General features: G+C 46.8%; 1 protein-coding gene across 1 annotated transcript in view; it reads left to right on the top strand.

Annotated features, from left to right (window-relative positions):
* Window positions 1-1,359: 1,359 nt before the first annotated feature.
* Window positions 1,360-15,299, top strand: part of LOC138164901 (phosphoglucomutase-1) — an 82,316-nt gene continuing 68,376 nt past the window's right edge. The window contains exon 1 of the mRNA XM_069092849.1: window positions 1,360-1,816. Within this exon, the coding sequence (XP_068948950.1) occupies window positions 1,571-1,816 (246 nt within the window). The 5' untranslated portion in view covers window positions 1,360-1,570. The remainder of the gene's footprint in view (window positions 1,817-15,299) is intronic.

Raw genomic sequence — 15,299 nt, 5'->3', positions numbered from 1 at the left:
ACCCACCTCCCAGGCTTCTTCTATAAAGTACTTAGCACAATGCCTGTCATACAGTAAGTGCCATATAAATGTGAGCTGTTATTATATTAGCTGCTGTTAATTATGGTTTACAAAACCCTTTATCTTCATCAACTAATTTGGTCCTCACAGCAACCCTGAGGAGGTAAAGCACCATTCTTACTGCAAAAATTACAAAATTGAGTCCTGGAGAGCCAAGGGGAATGAGCAAGAAAGGCAAAGTGGTGGAACTCAAACCCAGAGCTTTTCCTACTCCCTCAGGGAAGGCATTATCTCCTATGCTCCTTCCTGCCCTTAATCCTCTGTTACTTCACACTTGACAAGTCCAGGAGAAAGTTACGCACTCCCTGAATATTTGTCTAGGGAGTAATAATAAAGAATCACCTATTTTAAGCTTGAGGTTTCCTTAGAAATCCTTTGACTCAACTCCCTTTAGAGGTAAGGAAACAGAACACAGGGGAAGGGGAAACGATACTGTCTGGGTGAATTTGAACAAGTCATTTCCCTTCTTTAGGCCCCAGTTTCTTCCATCTGTAAAACAAAGGGGCTGAAGTAGGTGACCTAGACTGTGATGACATCCCTTCAGAGTAGAGACTGTCCTTTGCCTTTCTTTGTATTGCTAGCATTTGGCTTGGCACCCAGTAGGAGCTTAATAATGAGGCAGCTATGTGCTACAGCAGAGAGGGAGACTGGACCTGGAGGATCCGAATTCAAAGACAGCCTCAGACCCTCAAGAGGTAAGAGCTCAGGCAAGTCACTTATCAGCCTCAATTTCCTTATCTGTAAAATGGGGATAATAGCTCCTACCTGCCAAGATAAAATATGTAAAACCTCAAAACTTTACAATTGTTGTAAATTGTTGACTGATTGTCTCTGAAGCTCTAAATATAGGATCCATCAGGGACAATGGAAAAGGTTCTCAGCAAAGGACCTGGTTTCAAACCCTAGCTGTATCACTTGCCAAAGATCACACAGATTGAAAGAGGCACCTTTGCCACTGTCCTTGGTGCATCACAGATTAAGAACCAGAAGGATCCTTAGAGGCCATCTGGTCCATTTTACAGATGAGAAAACTGAGACCCAGAGAGGCTCAGCTCCAGGTTGAACAAGGTCTGAAGTCATGGAGCTTTCTTCCTAAACTTCTCAGGGAAATTCTCAGCCCAAATCCCAAAGACCTTCCGTCACCCCACTGGTTACTAGGACACCTTATACACTTCCTGCAGAAAATAGCCAGGCCCCCCAAAAGGAGAACGTGCTCCTGAGGCCCTGTCCCTTCTCTGGTCTGCGGGGTGTGTAGGGGATTGGTTTCGGAAGTGTGGGTTGATGGGAGGAGGGAAGGCCCCACCCATGAGTGCTGTGTCCCTCCTGGCACTCGCTGGTGGGTGGGTGGTTCGAGACAGGGGGAGGTCCCTGGTCGCTGTCTCTTTAAGGAGGGCCGTGTCCAGGGTGTGGGAGTGTGACCCTGCCAGCCGCGCTCCAGAACAGCTGCTGAGGCCGGCGGCGGCGACAGAACAGCAGCGGCAGCAGCAGGAGGGCGGCCAGGCCGGGCACCATGGTGAAGATCGTGAAAGTGCAGACCAAGGCGTACCCGGACCAGAAGCCGGGCACGAGCGGGCTGCGCAAGCGGGTCCGGGTGTTCCAGGAGAGCGCGCACTACGCGGAGAACTTCATTCAGAGCACCCTGGCCACGGTGGAGCCGGCGCAGCGGCCCGACGCCACGCTGGTGGTGGGGGGCGACGGCCGCTTCTACATGCAGGAGGCCATTCAGCTCATTGTGCGCATCGCCGCGGCCAACGGGGTGAGGAGGGCCGCCGCGCGTGGGTGCGGGCAGGCCTCGATCGCAGCGCCTTCCGTGGGCTTCCGAGGTTCCTCTCGCGTTCCCTGCCCCGCACGTCCCCCACGAGCTCGGGTGGGCTGGAGCCAGGCGGGCCCGCGGCCGGAGGTGGGGGGAGGGGACGGCGGAGCGGGAGGGGCGGGGCTTGGGGCCGGCTCTAGCCTTCACCTTGGGCGGCCCCTTCCTCCGCGTCCCTTCCCCATCCCCCGCCCCCAGGCCTTTGACATTTAAAGTAACCTTTCCCCGAGGTAGTGTTACCTCGAGCTGGGGTGAGGCCGGGGCCCTGGGCCGGCAGGACTGGGGCACGAGCGTGCTCACCCTGTTCCCCTCCTGGCTCGTTCTGTTCGCGGGCTTGCGAGCTCTTCCCTCTCCCAGCCTCGCACCCCATCCCCGGCCTTATGTCTGGATCTCTCCCCATATTTATTAGAGCACCCCTCGGAACTTTTATGCTCCGGGGATGGGAGCCCCGGTCGGGCCAGGCACCCTCTCCTCTCTCCCCTCCACCACCCTAATGGAAGCTATTCCGGGCCGAACTGGGAAGGCCTTGCTATCTGCTGCCAAGGCCGAAGAACCAGTTGGGTCAGGATGAGCTGGGGTCTGGGTGCCCCAAGCTTGGAGCAAGGCCAGGAGCCCAAGAACTGGGGCCCCACCAAGTAACACGGTGCCCAGGGATTCCTCCTAGAGAACGGCCTGCTGCCAGGGTTCTTCAAAGAGCACTGTCACCTGGCATTTTTAGGAACTTTTTTTTTCTGATCTAGAGCTCAGGGTACACTCGAATTGGGAGTTTGCTTTGGTTTTCTTGGAAGCCTTTACAATCTAAACTTGGCCTCTCTTCGTAAAGACCAACCTTATCATCCACTCCCTAAAGACAGCTCACATTGAACATGTTCTAACCCTCCCTCCCCCATACACACACACATACAGGCACTCACATAGATAATTCTGTGCATTAGAGTAGAACCCAAATGTCACTTCTCTCTTGATGGGGTACATCAAGAACTCTTGATTGTACACCTTGAACTCTGATTGAATCCCCATTTGATGAGGCATTTGCCTGAGGCCATAAGCCTTTCATTATAGCTACCGTAGGCCCAAATCTCTTCCTCTTACTAGGCTATCCCTGCATTGTCCATCTACTCCCAAGATATCTATACCCAAATCTGTTACCCTTAAAAACTGGCCTAGCTCTCCATTGTAATCTCCAGGCTGTCTTCTGCTATTTCCCACCCTTAATCTCATTACTGGAGTCTGACCTCATTTTACTCCTCCTCAAGACCTTCTCCAAAGTCCTCCTCTAGACCACCGCTAGAGCTCTCCCACAATTCTTCTGTATATAAGCTCCATCTAGCCTCCATGAAGCGGCCAGGCAGACTCAACTGTTTCAGATTACTCTGGTCTGCTTGTAAATACAAGCTTCACATATACTTAGATTCCTTAAGAGTCTACTCATTAAGGAGAACCAATAAACTTTGCATTTCTTTGGCTGAGAGAAGACTTGGAGTCTAATTCATTTGGCAGGACCCGGCATGTTGATATTTTGGGGTCTTGAGCACCCTCATCTAAACCTTAAACCTCAACACTCTGAGCCGCTTCCTTTCTGAAAATAAAGAAATTCTGTTGGATGGGGCCCAAGGCTTCGTATTTTCATTCTATAATCCTATAATTACCTCTATTTTATGGAGAAGTAAATTGAGTCTCAGCGAGAAGGCAGAGTTGCTGTAATCCTGATTTCTGCCTCAATCTGGTCAGATGGATCCATTCTCTGGGTTGTCAGTGACCCCTGGGCACCTGTAGTTTCAGATAACTGTCCACTTTGGTTGCTGTTTTAAAGGACTGGAAGCTCACCACTTGCAAACCTACAACAGATATGCAGCTCAGAGTCTCACAGAGCTGTCCAGGGCAGGGAGAGGAGAAATTTCTGTGACTGAGGTGTCAGAGCAAGGTCTTGACTCCAAGATGTCAAAAAGTAGCTCTCTGGACACAGGGAGTGGGAGGAACAGATTAGTTTTAAAGTAATCTTTGTTAATTGAAAAAATTAAAACGATAGACTTAAAAAATGAAAAAAAAAATGACTTCCTCTCCATTACTCCACATGGACCAACTATGAGGATACTGAATAGCTGTGCTTTAGTGAATAAGTCTTAGTGTGTTGCCTCAGAACCAGAGACTTTTTCCAGGGTCCTGGGCTAAAGTATCTCAGGCAGAATTTGCACTTGGGTCTTCCTGATTCCAAGCCCAGCTCTCCCTCCTCTCAGTCAGGCCACCTCAGAGGTTATATAACTATTTGATTAACAAGGCTTTTGTTTCCTTTCTTGGAATCTAGAAGAGAATTTTGGCTGTGGTTGGCATGGCCTGCTTATTTATTTGTGCTTTGGTAGATCTGAGATTTCACAAGTGTCAAGTTCTCATCCCCCATGTTCTCTGTGAGGAATCCTATCTCTTTATATCTTCTTGTTCCATGTACTTTATTTGCTCTTCTGATTCTGTGCCTACCTGACTCTACTCCTCCACACCCTTTCCTAGAGCTGCCTCTGGTCTCACCCACTTAACCCTGGCTCTGTTCTGGCCCCTCTTCTCCCTGGACACTAACTCAGTTAATGTCCAACATCTATGTGTTCAATCTTCACCTCTGTGATGAGGGCTTCTCACATTTCTTCATCTAACCCTAACCCCTTTCCTGACCTCCAGGCTTGACTCTCCAAGGGGGATAGACATCTCACACTCATTATCTTCCCCTCTCCCCCAAAACTTTACTACCTTCTGCACTTCTCCATGATTGTTGAAGGCTCCACCATCCTCCCAGTCACTCAAGCTCACAATGTCCATGGTATCCTCAGCCTCTCATGGGCACTCATCCCACATAGCCAATCAATGGCGAGGTTCTATTTCTACCTTCACCACATCTAGTATATGGCCCCTTCTTTTCACTCATCCAACCCCCCAAGTCATCACCTGACATAGCCTTCAGGTTTGTTTCCTCACTCCTCACTCAAGTCTCTCCACCCTAGTCCTTTCTCCATTCAGATGTAAAATTAATCTTCCTAAAGCACTAGTCTGACCATGTGACCCTCCCTAGTCAAACTCCAGTAAATCCATATTGCCTTCATGATTCAATATAAAATGTTCCATTTGGCAATGAAATCTCTTTATGGCCATGCTTCTTCCTAGCTTTTCAGTCTCTTTACGCCTTATTCCTCTCTATGTCCTTTATGATATAGTGACACTAGCTGTTCCTCTCACAAAACACTCAATCTCCTGACTACAGGAATTTTCTCTGTGCCCCCTGTCTGGAATGCTCTCACTCCTTATCTCTGCCTCCTGGTTTCTGTGGCTTTCTCAAATCCCAGCTAAAATCTCACCTGCAAAAGTCTCTCCTAATCTTCCCCACTGCTTGTGCCTTCCTGCTGAGGTTACTTTCCCTTTATGCTATTCCCATTTACGTACATCTTATCTATGCAGTTTCTTTCCTTCCTTCCTTTTTTTTTTTTTTAAAGCAATTTAAGGGGTTAAGTAACTTGCTCAAGGTTACAGGGCCAGTTATTTCTGGGTGTGGTGCTAAGTATCTGAGCCTGGATTTGATCCCCAGGTCATCCCGACACTCTTACTCACTGAGCCACCTGGCTGCCCCTTCCTTCCTTTCTTGCTTCCTTCATTCTTTCCTCCCTTCTTCCCTTCTTTCTTTCTTTCTTCCTTCTCCCTTTATACTATTCCCATTTACGTACATCTTATATATGCAGTTTTTTTCCTTCCTTCCTTTCTTGCTTCCTTCCTTCTTCCCTCTCATCCTCCCCCCTTCTCTCTCCTGCCATTGGAATGTGAGCTTCTTGAGGACAGGTTCCCAGTCCCCTTGAGGACTATCTGTAGGCACCAGCCCCAGCTGTTCTTAGCGTCTTAGTTTTCCTCAGTGCCCCTTTTCTACTTTCTCATGGAGGACTAGAATGTGAGATTTCAAACACGGTGGCTTCACTAAGCTCTTGATGAGGACATGGTGTCTCACAGACATGTGCACAGGTGGTTTCACTTTTTCTTCTGTCTGTGTCCTCTTTCCACTTTTATCTTTGGATGCTTTGGGGACAATCTGGCTTAATTGGTTACAGTGTCAAGCTCTCTGCAAACTCCCCCTCCCACTTTCCACTCTTGTAAGGGTGATGCTGCTTGTAACATTCCACCATCCTCAGGAAGATCTGAGAAGTAGTTTAGGTTGTTTTAGGTTTTGCCCTTGGTTGTGTCTCTCCTCCCAGCAAAGAATCAGGTGTTTGCTGGCTGAGGCTCTTTTGGCCTGGTTATGGTGATTGTTTGGCACTGGGTAAACTTCCATAGCGAATAGTGATTTTTGTGGTTTTTGTTACTCAGTCACGTCAGAGTCTTCATGACCTCATGGATCATAGCATGCCAGGTTCTTCTGTCCTCTGGCATCTCTCAAAGTCTATCCAAGTTCATGTTCATGGCTTCCATGACACTATCCATCTCATCCTCTGCCATCACCTTCTCCTTTTGCCTTCAATATTTCCCAACATTAGTGTCTTTCCAATGAGTCCTGTCTTCTCAAATATGTGGTCAAAGTATTTCAGTGTCAACTTCATTATTTGACTTTCCAGTGAATAGTCCGAAATAATTTCTTGAAATATTGACTTATTTGATATCTTTGTTGTCCAAGGGACTCTTTAAAAGCTTTCCAGCACCACAATTTGAAAGGGTTGATTCTGCAGTGCTCAACTTTCCGTATAGTCCAACTCTCAGCCATACATGACTATTTAAAAAAGCCATAGCTTTGACTATATGAACCTTTGTAGGCAAGGTGATGTCTCTGTCTTTTAGTATGATCTTCAGATTTGCCATAGTTTTCCTTCCAGGGGACAAGTGTCTTTTAATTTCATGGCTGCAGTTACTGTCTGCAGTGATCTTTGAGCCCAAGAATATGACACTCATTCCATTTCTTTTCCCTGTATATGTCAATTCCTTATCCATTTTCCATTTCAGGGCATCAGTTTATTTAAACAGTTCTCTTGATATAACTGAACTCTTTCTTTACTGGCTTTAAATTTCATTCCATATCTTTTGCTTTTATATCGCATTGATTCCCAAATATACCCCTCTCCTTTCCCTACCTTAAACGGTTTTTCTTGTAACAAAGATTTTTTTTACAAGTTCAGCTAAAGCAACCATCACATTGATTACACCTGACAAACATTCCACGCCTCTAGCTTCCCACTTCAGCTATAGGAGGGAGATTCATTTGCTTTTCTCCTCTGGGACCAAGGCTTCATGCCTCGTTTCTTCTCTTCATCCTTCTGGTTTGAGGTTGATTTTGATCTTTGCTGTTCTGACTTGCTGGATGGCCATCCGTAGCCTGGATAGCACCGATTGTACCACTGCCTATTCACTAATCACATCACACACAGCCTGTTGACACTCACCACATGTCTTTGCGCTGTTATTTTGCTTTTTCTGAGATTATGGTGCTCCAACATTCACAGACATATAATGCCACCAGGACTGTTTGAATCTGTGATGTTGTCATGTTCCCAGTGAGGAACACCCCCTCAGTAGTGCAGATTGCTACCTTGTTGGCAGTTTATCATCTCAGAGAGTTCCTTGAGGGTCTGAGGGGTAGTGTTACAGAGGTGGCATGAGCCTAGGTCTTCTTGCTTTGGACCAGCCCTCTATCAACTACCCAGGAGCAGAGTCTTGGTATTGAACTGATGGGCATTGGTAGCAGGAGCAGTCTGAGATAACTGCAAAGTCTGTTTAGCTTCTTAAATGCCAGCCAATTCCCTTCTCTTGTTCAGTACTGATCCCAGTTTATTATCTAGATAGAACCCTCACCCAGTGACAATAAGGACGTACATTTATGTCGTCTGGCAAGATTTTCCAGAGCTTTCTTTCCAACCATGTTAGGTAGTGTAAACATTATTATCTCCATTTTACTGTTGGAGAATCTGAGCCTCTGTATCAGCAATGCCATATTCACAATGCCTATGGAAATTACAAATATGCTGATATAATTATCCATTACAAAATACGTCATGCTTGCCATATGGGGAAATAAACTAGAAAATTTATTAAGATACCAAAAGACTGAGTCCCAAAACCAGAAAGTGAAAGCCATCAGAGTAGTTATGGTATTGGCACAGGTAGATAAAGTAGAAAGCACCCACATTTTCAAGCCTTTAAAACAGAACAGGCTACCTCAGGCAAAGGTCCTCCTCTCCCCACTCACAGCAACCACCCAGCGTCCGGGAAGCGCACTCCCAGCAGCTCCGGCCCCTGGCAGTCCTCAGCAGGAGTCCTTAGCAGAAATTCTGGCTAAGTCAAAAAGGGCTTCGCACTGCCGCTGCCTCTGCTGCTGCCGCTGCCTCTGCTGCTGCTGCTGCCGCCACCACCTTCGCCACCACCGCCAGCCACCGCAGGAACGCTAGCTTGGCTTCCGCTTCCTCTTGCTCCGCCCCTTCCTGCTACATCAGCAAGTCCAACGGGGCATGGAAGATCTTTAAATCCCATAACCCTTACAGCCTCACAGGATTAAGGGAGGGGCCTTAGAGCCCCTAAGTGATTTGGCCCAGGCAAGGAGTAGCAAAGATGGGATTGAACTCAGCTCTCTGCCTTCAGAACCAATATTCTTTCCACTATACCAGAGTGGATTTGAAGCTCCTTCAAATCAAGAGCTGTCCAGCTTTTCTCTTTTTACCTCAATTAATGTTCTTGTTCACTTCTAATACATAATAGATGTGTGCTAGGATGAATTGAATTGCTTAAGATCATGCAGCTAGAAAGCTAGAAAGTCTAGTGGTCTTTGCAAAGATTTGTGTCTCGATGGGTTATCCATTGGGCTGCATGTTGTTGTCAAGGCAGAGTATGTTCTCCCTCCTAGTCCTGCCCCTGTGAGGGTGGGGAGAACAGTCTTTTTTTTTTTTTGATACTTGGCATGTCACCAAGGAGAGACTTTTATGGTTTTCTAAATATAATTATCATAAGATCATAGATTTAGAAGGAACATCTAATTCAAACTCTTCATTTTACCAATGAGGAAACTGAGGCCCAGGGAAGTTCATTGACTTGCCAAGGTCATTGGATCATAGTCTAGAGCTGGATAGGGACTTCAGGGGTCATCTAGACCAAACCCCTTATTTTACCAATGAGGAAACCAGGGTAGCAAATGGCAGAACTGGGATTTCAACCCCATCTCTCTGACTCTAAATCCAGCATTCCTTCCCTGACATTTTACCTTACAATTTTTCCAGGGGGTTGGAGAACCTCACCTTCCCTAGCAAGTTCTTTTGTTCGCCTCTTACCTTAAGGCACCTTTCTGGGACACACCTTTGGCAAATCCCTGTTGCCTTGCTGAATACCTAGCTTGTCATCATAACTGAGCAAATTAGTGACCAAAGTTTCCTCTGTGGTTCCTTCTGTGCTGGAATTCTGTAAATGAGAGAATGCTTTTTGCTCTAGCAAGTCAAGGTTTTCTTCAGGTCAACAGGCAGAGAGCACAGTTGGATCTTGCATCCTCTACACTCCTCAGGCAGCTGAGTGACCATAAGGATGTCATCCACTGGAGAAAGTTGCCCACAAAGGCCCAATTCTTCTCTTTTGGACTTTTCATTAAAGACGTGCATCTCAAAGGCTTTATATCAATGAGGAAGGCAGGTATGAGAGCAGGTAATGGTCAATGCGTTCTTGGTGGCCTTTCAAAAAAAAATAGCCTATTTTGGGACCTTTCTCTTTTAAAAAATCTCATTTGGATCAATCCCTGAGGATTCTCCAAACTCTATTCACCTGTACTAGTGTGACTTACTGGAAAGGGTTGGGTTTGAAGTCGGGAGACCTGGATGAGAATCTCGGCAAGTGGACTTTTGGAGCTTTAGTTTCTTCATCTGTAAAATGGGATTCAGAATAATCGTACTGCCTGCCTTCACAGGGTTGTTGTGAGGAAGGTGTCTTGTTAACTAGTGTGTGATAACAATGACGTCATTGGTGGGAGCAGCCTCTCTGAAATGGAGTGCCTGCTGAGTCTGAAGGGAGAGAGCAGGACTCTTAGAAAGGCAGCCCCCTTCTTGATTTCCTACTTGCTGTTGTCTTTCCTCCCCTTATTACCTACCTGTGCCTGTTGTTCTAGTGAATTTCCATTTTCATATCTCCAGCATCGAGATCGATGCCTGGTGTATACAGTCGGCACTTAAAAGGTGTTTGTTGAATTGAATTCACTTGCTAAGCTCCCCAGTTTATAATATCAAAGTGATCTTAGAAGGGGCAATCTATTCAATAAGCATTGATTGAGTACCTTTTGTGTGCACATTGTGCTGGACTTTGGGGGACTTGCAGAGTTTAGGTAAGATGGGCCTCTCTGCCTTCATGGATCCTAATTATATGTAGGGGGATTATTGAAATCAATCAACATTTGTTAAGTGATATTCGTTCAAGGTGCCCTGTGCTGCCCACTGAGGCAGAAACTCAGCTAATAAGAATATACACTATTGGGATTATAAAATTCAAGCGAGGTACGACTTCAGAAGCCCGAAGCGAAGCTCTCTTCAAATGTCTGAATGCCTGGCTGTCCAAGGGAGGAGGGGGTTAGACTTGTTTGTTTAGCTCTGAAGCAGGGGAGGGGAGGGGGGAATGAGATACCCCAAAGGGGAGGGGCTGCTTGGAGAGGGTGTGGTTTCCCCCCTCCCCGGAGGGGTGGCCTCACCGGGATTCCTTTCCTGTACAGGAGGTTGGAAGTCCAGCTCTTCCAAATGGCAAGTTCTATGAATAGCATTGATGAAGGAGGAGAGTGAGAAAGCAAAGGGCAGGTTCAGGAGGCATAGAGTGTTCCAATCAGAATTTGAACCCTGGTCCTCTGATCCCAAACCAGTGCACTTTCCACATGGTGGCCATGTTGATTTTGCTGCTGGGACATCCAAGTGGAGTTGTCCTATAGGCAGTGCAGGCGAGGAGTTCAGAAGAGAAATGAGGGCTAGACGTGTGTACACATATGTACATATACACACATACGAGTTATCTTCATAGAGATGAGGTCTGAAGCCATGAGGGCGAATGGGGTTTCCAAGGCAGGGAGGGTAGGGAGGGTAGAGTAGAGGGCTAAGGACAGAACTTGGGGGATGCCCACAGTAAAGGTCCCAAAGACGAACCAGGAAAGAGGAGTAGGGAGGAGCAGTCAGCAAGGAATCAGGCAGGAGAGGGTGAAGAAAATAACTAATAAATGGGGGCGGCCAGCAGAGTCAGGACTTGCTGAGAGGTAAGAAGGATGAAGAGTGAGAAGGGCCAGTGGGTTTGGCCTAGGGCATAAACTCTGAACAGCCCTTCTCCGGAGATGGGCATAGGATCTCTGCAGATCATGCCTGCAGTGTGGAGACAATGGAGAGGGGAAGGCTGCTGTCTGCCTGAGGGGCTCAGGAAAGGCTGGAGTGAATGGCTGAATGGCTGAATGAAGCAGCATTTGTTAAGCACTTGCCGTGTTAGGCCTGTGTTAAGATGGTAGCCTTGGAGGTGGGTTTTGAAGAGCAGTCAGGAAAGTTCCAACTGGTGCAGACATGATGGGGAAAGGACATTCTAGTCATAGGGAACAGGAATGAAGATAGTCTTGGAAAGAGAATGGTTGGTCCGTGTGCATGAAATGACCTATTTGGAGGGCAGGGACTGTTCTTCATTTGGATTTGAATTCAGGTCTTCCTGACTCCAGCTCCAGCATTCTCAGCCCTGTACCACTGAGCCGCCCCTCATTGTCTCTTGGGGATTTTTGGTCACCGGGCAACAGAGGCCACTTCTCTCCAATCTTGTCCCTTCTGTCTGTGGTACTCAGTGCTCTGGCTGGATAGGGCCATCCTGTAGACATCAGGTAGGTATCTGGGGACCCAGAATGATGATGGATTGGCCAGCCCTGGGGAGCTCTACAGAATGAGCCCCTAGCTCTGAAGGCAGCTTCAAAGGCCTGAGGTGGGGAGGGTGGGGGGGGGGGAAGAACCTTGGCAGCCCCAGGACTCTAGTGCTCTGTAAGCTCAGACACTGCTTCCACAGAGGCAGGTGGGACTCATCCCCAAGCCTGCCCATTCTTATCCATGCCCTCCATTAAGTTCACCAGAGAGGTCCTTCTGAAAACCTTCAAATTTTCCACCAAACTTGGAGTGAGGGGATCAGAGTTCAAATCCCAGCTCTGTCATTTCTCCAAGTCGCTTCATAACTCTGGGCCTCAGTGTATTCATCTGTAAAATGAGAGGACTTTCAAAGTCCTGTTAGACTTTAAATCTATAATCCTCTGACCCCATGGTCACCTTCCTTCCTGGTGCTCCCTCCACATTTGTCTACCCAGTGAGCCATCCCTTGTTACAAAGAGTGAAAGAGAAAGAGAAAAAAGCTGTTCATCCAAACTGATCAAAACATCAACCAAGTCTGACAGTGTATGCCCCGTTCTGCAGGTTCAGGTGTTTTTAGATACTTTGTATTTACAATGTTGTAGCCATTATGTATATTGTCTTGGTGAATTAGTAGCTTACTTCTGCACCAAAACTTTTGGTATGTTTCCTTTTCAGCCCCTCACTATGGGCCTGACACTATATCTGATTATTCCCATGAATGGATGGCTTATGCATGACATTTTGAAGTTTATAAATAGCCTCCATGCACAGCACATCATCTCACTCGGGCCTCACGACAGCCCTGTCAGCTGGGTAGTACAGATATTAATATTGCCATTTTACTAATAAGGAAACTAAGACTGCCCCATGGGACTTGTCTGTGATTCCCCCCACTAATACAGATCAGAATTACCTTCCCCCCGCACTGGTGTCATTCGCTGTGTGACCTTGGGGGGGGTCCCGTTCCCGGGGATGCCCTCTCATGCCCTTCCTCCTCCTCTCTGCCTCTTGGAATGCCAGTCCCCTGCAAGGCTCAGCTGAAGTCCTGCCTTCTCCAGGAAGCTTCCCCCCCCCCCAAATCTGCATTTACTCAACTGTGCATTCATCTTCTTTCCCCAAAAGAATGCAGCTTCCTGAGGGCATTTTTGTCTTTATATTTCCACAGCAAAGCACAGTGCCTAGTACATGATCTTAATGGGACTAGATGAAAATAGAACAATAAACATTATTAAGTGCCTACTGTGTACCAGGCATTGTACAGGATCCAGACGCAGGTGCTCTGACTTCAGATCCAGGGCTGGTTCCCCTGACCCAGGCTGTGTTAAAAATGGCCAGGCTGCATCTCCGGACCTGACCTTTAGGCAGCTTCAACCAGGCAACAGGTGGTGTGGAGGAACAGCTTGGTTTGGTGGGAGGCCAGGAGGGGATTGTGGAACTGGATTAAATCTCAGGACCTTTTTAGCTCCTCCAAAGGATAAATAAGAAAACTGCCTGTTTGTTAAATGGTAAAATAATAATAATAATAAAAATAATTTTCAATCCCCCAGTTCTTAAGTAATAGATAGAAGGTTCTTCCCCAGCTAGACAGGGTGAGGTTTTATTCCTTTTCCTTTTGTTTTCTGGATCCCTTTTTCCTTCTAATCAATTACCTTTAATCAACTTAATAATTTAATCAGTGACCAATGATTCTAATCAAATAATTGGGAGGAACTCAACATAATTTTCAGAAGGACTGAAGTCTTTTCTCCCAGGGTCCTAGCCCTTGGGATTTAGAGAATTAGTGCTCTTGGGAGACTCATACCCCTGGAGCCCTGGACACAAATCAGATTTAGCCTTGAATGACTCAAAGGATTCGTGCCATAGACTGGACCAGCAACAGCCTCTTGCCCAGGTTCCTGCTGGCAGTGGTTTTCAGAGACCACATCTTTGACCTTCTTTGAAGGTGGAGACCATTTTAGAGGGAGAATTTTAGATCTGGCTGAGGAAACTAGTTGGTGCAATGGGTAGAACATTGGACTTGGAGTCAGGAGGGCCTGAGTTCAAGCTGAGTCTCCAACAGTTTAGTAGCTATGTGACCCTGGGCAAATCATTTAACTTCTGTCTGCCTCTGTTTCCTGATCTATAGAATGGGAATAGGGTTGTATCAAATAAAATAATTTGCACACTCTGAGACAGATAGAAATATTGGCTCTTTGTTATTATTTTACAGGCCTAGCCTGATGCTTGGTGCTTGGTACATCCTCGCAGATTGTTAAATTGAATTGAACCAGGTGACTAGAGACCCAGAGATTTGCTTCAAGCCTGCAGTCAAATTAGAGCTAGAACCCAAGGTGCTTAATTCTTGGAATTCTTTCTCCTAAATCTATTAATTCATTTTATAAAAAGGAGCTAAAGTCTGGGACACAAAGGCAAAATCAGTCCCTGCCCTTATTACCATCTAATGGGGGAGAGACTGAAGGCAGGTCTTAAGGTGAGAGCTTAAGCACTCACCACTTGAGTGCTTAAGCTAAGTATGAGTCCTTGGAAGGTGGGAAGTGGTCTCTGGAGGTGATCTCAGAAGGAGGAGCTGGCTGGCATGGAGTGGGGTGGGGCAGGGCGCCTTGCAGATGGGGGATCTGAAGGAAACCAGGGCAGCCTGGAGGTAGAGTTGAGAAGGGACGGAATTCCAGGCAAGGGAGAAGCTGATGGAAACCCAGATTCCAATCTGAGCCTAATGATAGAAGGAAGGAACTGAGGCCCAGAGGGTCTGCCTGAGGTTTCTGACAAAACTGAGCCCTCGGATTCCAAACCCGACCCCTGCATTAGTGGGATGTGTGGGAGGAAAGTGGTCAATATTGGTCAATCTCTGCCTCCTCTCAGGCCACTCACTTCCCGGTAAGGGGCAATGAAGTAGGCAGAGTCTGTTTAATTTTTAAACATTTATCATCTATTATTAATTTCTTTTAAAGTAGAGGACTCTATTTATAAGGCCCATTTTGATCTGTAAAGTCTCTCTGGACAGGATGAAGAACCCAAGTCTGTCCAGGGATAAATTGTCAGGAAAGTCATTGGAGGTCGGCAGAGCCTGACCATGTGGATGGGCTGGAGAGTTCTTACCTTTCTCCCCCTTTCTCAACAGTGGAGCAACATTTGGAAGAAAACATGTTTGGGTGCTGGCATGAGTAGGATGAATTAATACCCAGAGATGTCGGACTGGCCCTTTATGTGATTAGAGTGCACCTTCTAGCAATTAAGATTGAATTTCTATATCTGCCTAGCAACCTTCTCAGGTAGCAGCTCCATTTTACAGGAGAAGAAACTGAGGCTCAGAGTGGTAAAGGGGCTTGATCATGGCCACACCTTAAGTGTCAGGGTAGGTCAGAGGACTCCAAATCTAGGACCCTGTCCATAACAGCATGAAGTCTCTCACTTGTACAGCCTTGCTCAACCTGGAAGGCAGGCGCCATATTCTTTGTATCATTGTGTTTCCCTGGATACCTGGCAGAAATAATTTCATCAAGTAGAATGTAAAGTGTTTTAGGGTAAAGACCTTTCTCTTTCTCTTTTCCTTCCTTCCTTCCTTCCTTCCTTCCTTCCTTCCTTCCTTCCTTCCTTCC

This window comes from Petaurus breviceps, unplaced genomic scaffold (assembly GCF_028583685.1).
Source record: "Petaurus breviceps papuanus isolate PSGF00001 unplaced genomic scaffold, PetGlider_PUasm1.0 207, whole genome shotgun sequence".
NCBI lineage: Eukaryota > Metazoa > Chordata > Mammalia > Diprotodontia > Petauridae > Petaurus > Petaurus breviceps.
Note: the sequence above shows the minus strand (reverse complement) of the source record. Positions and strands in the feature narration are given on the sequence as shown.